Below are 4,282 nucleotides of genomic sequence, written 5' to 3'. Positions count from 1 at the left end.
AGAGGAGAAAATAAAATAAGAGAGAGAAGAGAGAGTAAATTAAAAGAAAGAATAAAGTAGTGTGATTAGATATTTTGTTTTTAGCCAAAAAGATAAATGACTCCAGTAATTTGGAACAAACCAAAATGGAATATGACTCCAGAACTTGGACAGAGGGAGCATGTTATTTCCTCCCAGCAACTGGGACAGAAGGAGTATGTTATTTCCTTTGTGCTGATCTTGTTGGTATCTTTATGTTTAGTTAAATGGGCACATATCCTTTCATTGGCTTAACAAAAACATTACTCTAATTACGATCAAACACAAGTCATCATCGATCACCTATTTTTGCTTTCGTTGTGGTTTCCACTTCTATTTTAATTGTTCTAACTTTTGTTGATAGGATATGTTAGTTTAAAACAAGACATGTCGATTATCTGATCAAGATAAGTAATGGAGATGTCAAAGAAACATAAAGATGAATATTTCTTCAACCACTCATGCCAAAAAGTTAAAAATTTCATTTGTAAAGGATAATTCTCTCACATTTCCCAATCCTTCACCCACAATAAAAAAAATGTTAGATTTTTTTATTCCGGAGTATCCAAAAAAAAATAGTTTCATTCCAAAATGAAAATATTTTCTCTCATACTTAGCCTAAATTTTTTTTATATATTTTACCCACTTTTTCTCATTTTCACTTATTTTACCATTTTCAGTAAAACTCATCTTATCTATTTATGAACCTATTTATTGTGGAATGAGGGAGTATAAAAAAAATATAAATTTCATATTTAATTATTAATTTTATAACCCTAAATAATACTCCAAATTATAGAAATTTAGTAGTAACACGTTCTTAAAGCATCAACAACGCCTAACCACTAGTTCTTTAGCCCTATATTATTCAATTGTTTTTCCGCACTATCCCGATCTTGAGCACTACTTGTTCACTGAGGACTAGACTATTAACAAACTTTTCCCATTTTTATTTGATTTGTGAAATGTAAGGCATGAAAACCGCTTCTTCAACTTGGAGATTTCCAAAGAAACGATGAATCCTACGAATCCTACTTCTCTGTAAAGATTAAATTAGAAAAAAAATGAACATTTGGGAAAAGTGAAGTAAAATGAATATGAGATTGTTACTCCATATCATAAAAATACGAAGGTTCAAGTGTTGTTTAAGTTATGAGGTTTTGTTGTTTGAATAAAATGGATAAGAATATAAAGATAGTCCATAAAACAAGTTTGAAATGCTTTCTCTCCCTCTACTATAATTCGTGTTGCTAATTTCAGTAATAATGTTTCATTATAAGTAAGATCAATAAAAGAGGGGACAGTTTTAGATTTGAGAAAAAAAATTCTTAATTTATCTTGTTTGACTTTGCTAATTCGTTTACCTAAGAAAATAGACAAAGTTATGACATTGCTAAATCATATACTTCCCAATCCACAAAAAACATGGATAAAATTTTGAATAACACAAATTTCGTTTACCTAAGAAAGAGAGAGGTAGGGTAAAAGTTTTGAAAGAAGTGTTAGTGGATTGTGGGGTCATATATGGGGTTATTATTTGTTTAAAACTTTTCATATTTAGAATTGGTCTAATTTTGGTGAACGGCTGAAAATTGTAAAATTAGTCTATTTTGTGGACGAAGGTAGTTTTAATTAGGAATCTGAACATGAAAATTAAAAATGGAAGTTTACCCAACAGTGAATGCTCAACTGATATTGCTGGAAACAACATAATTTATAGTAATCAAATAGTACAACTTAGAACTGACTAGAAGATGGCAAGGAGATAGCTATAGGGCTCCGCACAGAGTGCTTTGAAGAAGTCCATTTCAAGAACCCTTGAACAAACGTGACATTTGGAGCAGACGCGAGTAGTTTGAACGTAACCTCGTACTTCATTTTCTGGTTTCGCTTTGTGAACTCGAGTGTGGCCGGCTCAACTTTGACATCAACGCCACGTGGCGCGGATATCACGACGCGGTAAGATGAGTCTGGCTCCCCGACGTTAGTCACAATCCTCGTGTAAACCTGTGAAGTCAATTGGCCATGGAAAATAACGGAGAAGGAAGGATAGTTCAGCTGGCCTTCCGGTATCCTCGATTCCACTGAGCAATTCACCCTCCTCTGTAGAAAAATTCCAACCTGGCGGTTCGTGTAGTTCAAACCGCAAAGGTATGGAATGTAATCTTTGGGCAGGATGTCGTAGACGAGCCCCGGATCATTAGCTCTTGATGGATTCACTTGGCCTGCCCCCGTGGCAAAGATGTCGGCTGGAAGGGACTTCTCGTCCTCAATCGGATTATGAGCGAGGTTCACGACGTCTGCAGTTGTCATGATGGCGGACTTGATCGCAGCAGGGGACCAATCAGGATGCGCGCTTTTCAGCAGAGCCGCCACGCCGCTCAGGTGTGGGGCCGACATTGAGGTGCCTGAAACTATGTTGAAATTGGATTCTGTGTTGTGTTTGTTTTCAACAGAGGTGGGCCATGCTGCAAGGATATTGACTCCAGGGCCTAAAATGTCTGGTTTCAGGATTCCAGGGCTGGGATAGTTAGGTCCCCTGGAGGAAAATGCAGCAACTGCAGGTGCGTGATGATCATCGCCTATTAATGTGCCCTGGAAGGAAATAGTGGCGGTTGGCTTTCTTGTCGAATTAATGTATGCTTTGATCTTCAACCCGTCTGCATAGCTGAGGTGTGTGGTCGGAAGGACGTGGGCTTCCGAGAAGGTGATGTTTGCGTATGCCTCAGAATTTAAGACGATCATGCCGGCACCACCACCGTTCTTTACTGCTTCCCCCATTTCGATTGGTGATATTATCCCATATTCACACTCACACACCAGTATTTTCCCTCGGATGTTGCTATGGCTAAGTGAATCGTTGACGCAGTAAGGCGCGTATTCGTCGGAAGCGTTGAACATCCCTGCATAAACAAGAGGGAAGAGCTTTTTTGGAACATTCTTTGGTTGAAAAGCTGACTGGCCTTCCAATTGTTGGTTATTTCCCAACATTGCTCTTGCTCCCACTTTTCTGTCTATAGTGCTTGCTCCAACTGTGAGGATCCAAGGTGCCCCATTTATTAGATTCCAGTGCCTTGGACCCGCATTTCCAGCCGAGCAGCTAACAAAGATGCCCTTCTCCATCGCGCTAAACGCACCGATTGCAATAGCATTGTCATACAAGTATTCTGAGTCCGCAGATAGAGAAAGTGATAGCACATCCACTCCGTCTTCAACAGCAGCGTCCATCCCGGCAAGGATATCACTATCACTACAGCATACTTTGTAGATGGCTAGATGAGCATGTGGTGCAATTCCTGAAGCTGTGCCGTTGGCGCTGCCAAAAACATTCGCCCCTTCAACGAAATTCCCAGCAGCAGTGCTCGCAGTGTGAGTGCCATGGCCAATATCATCGAGTGGGCTTTGGTCGTTGGCACTGAAGTATCTTGCTCCAATGATTTTGTTGTTGCATGTTGTGTGGTTGAATTGGCACTTCCCCTTCCACCTAGCTGGTGGCGGAGACATCCCCTTGTCACTGAAGGACGGATGTTCAGGAAGTACTCCGGTGTCCAACACTCCAATAATCACACCTTTACCATAATTGGAGTGTTTCCAAAAGCCTGTGTTCTGGTTCAACCCCAAGAAGTTGGGAGAGTGTGTTGTATGCAGAGACAGGGGTTTCTGAGGCCGTGCCGAGATGAAACCTTTCTTCTTCTCCATGTCCTTGATGTGGTTGGGTGAAAGCCTAGCAGCAAATCCCTTAAACACGTGGCGGTATGAGTAGACTAGATGCGCCTCGTCCTCACTCGTGCTAGCTGTGGTAGCCGGGAGAAAAGAGCGGTACCAGCTCTCTAGATCTTCGGACTGAGAATGAGATTGAGACATAAGGTGTGTCTCAGGTGGCTCGACATGAATAATGTAGGTTTGTAAAGTGTTTTTGTTTGGTATCTGTGATGCATATATTGGCAGTGCAGTAATACTGTATATGTAGAGAGTTGTGATGGTAAAAGAAAGGTATGCCATGTTTAACAAATGTGAGGAATTTGGAATAGGAAATTGATTTCGTTGTGTGTGCTTATTTGGTATTCATCATCATCTAATTTATAGACGTTTATTTCTTAACAACGTACGCCATATTTGAACAACCTATCTTTAGGAGTCAACACCTTTCCACGTCTGAGTGATAGTTTAAAAAAAATATGTCTCTAGAACTATGATCAACTTTTGTTTTTGCTATCCCTAAAGCAAATACTCCCTTAGTCATTAATTTCATTTCGATATAATT

The 4,282-nt window shown here is 39.8% G+C and overlaps 1 protein-coding gene across 1 annotated transcript; it reads right to left on the bottom strand.

Moving 5' to 3' along the window:
• Positions 1 to 1,665: 1,665 nt before the first annotated feature.
• Positions 1,666 to 4,038, bottom strand: LOC125187876 (subtilisin-like protease). Its single transcript, XM_048084520.1, has one exon. The coding sequence runs from the start codon at positions 4,018 to 4,020 to the stop codon at positions 1,756 to 1,758; it is 2,265 nt and encodes a 754-aa protein (XP_047940477.1). The 5' UTR covers positions 4,021 to 4,038; the 3' UTR covers positions 1,666 to 1,755.
• Between the last annotated feature and the right edge of the window lie 244 nt (positions 4,039 to 4,282).

Source organism: Salvia hispanica, chromosome 5, assembly GCF_023119035.1.
Source record: "Salvia hispanica cultivar TCC Black 2014 chromosome 5, UniMelb_Shisp_WGS_1.0, whole genome shotgun sequence".
Classification (NCBI taxonomy): Eukaryota; Viridiplantae; Streptophyta; class Magnoliopsida; order Lamiales; family Lamiaceae; genus Salvia; species Salvia hispanica.
The sequence above is the reverse complement of the archived record's forward strand: the minus strand, read 5'-3'. Positions and strand labels throughout refer to the sequence as shown.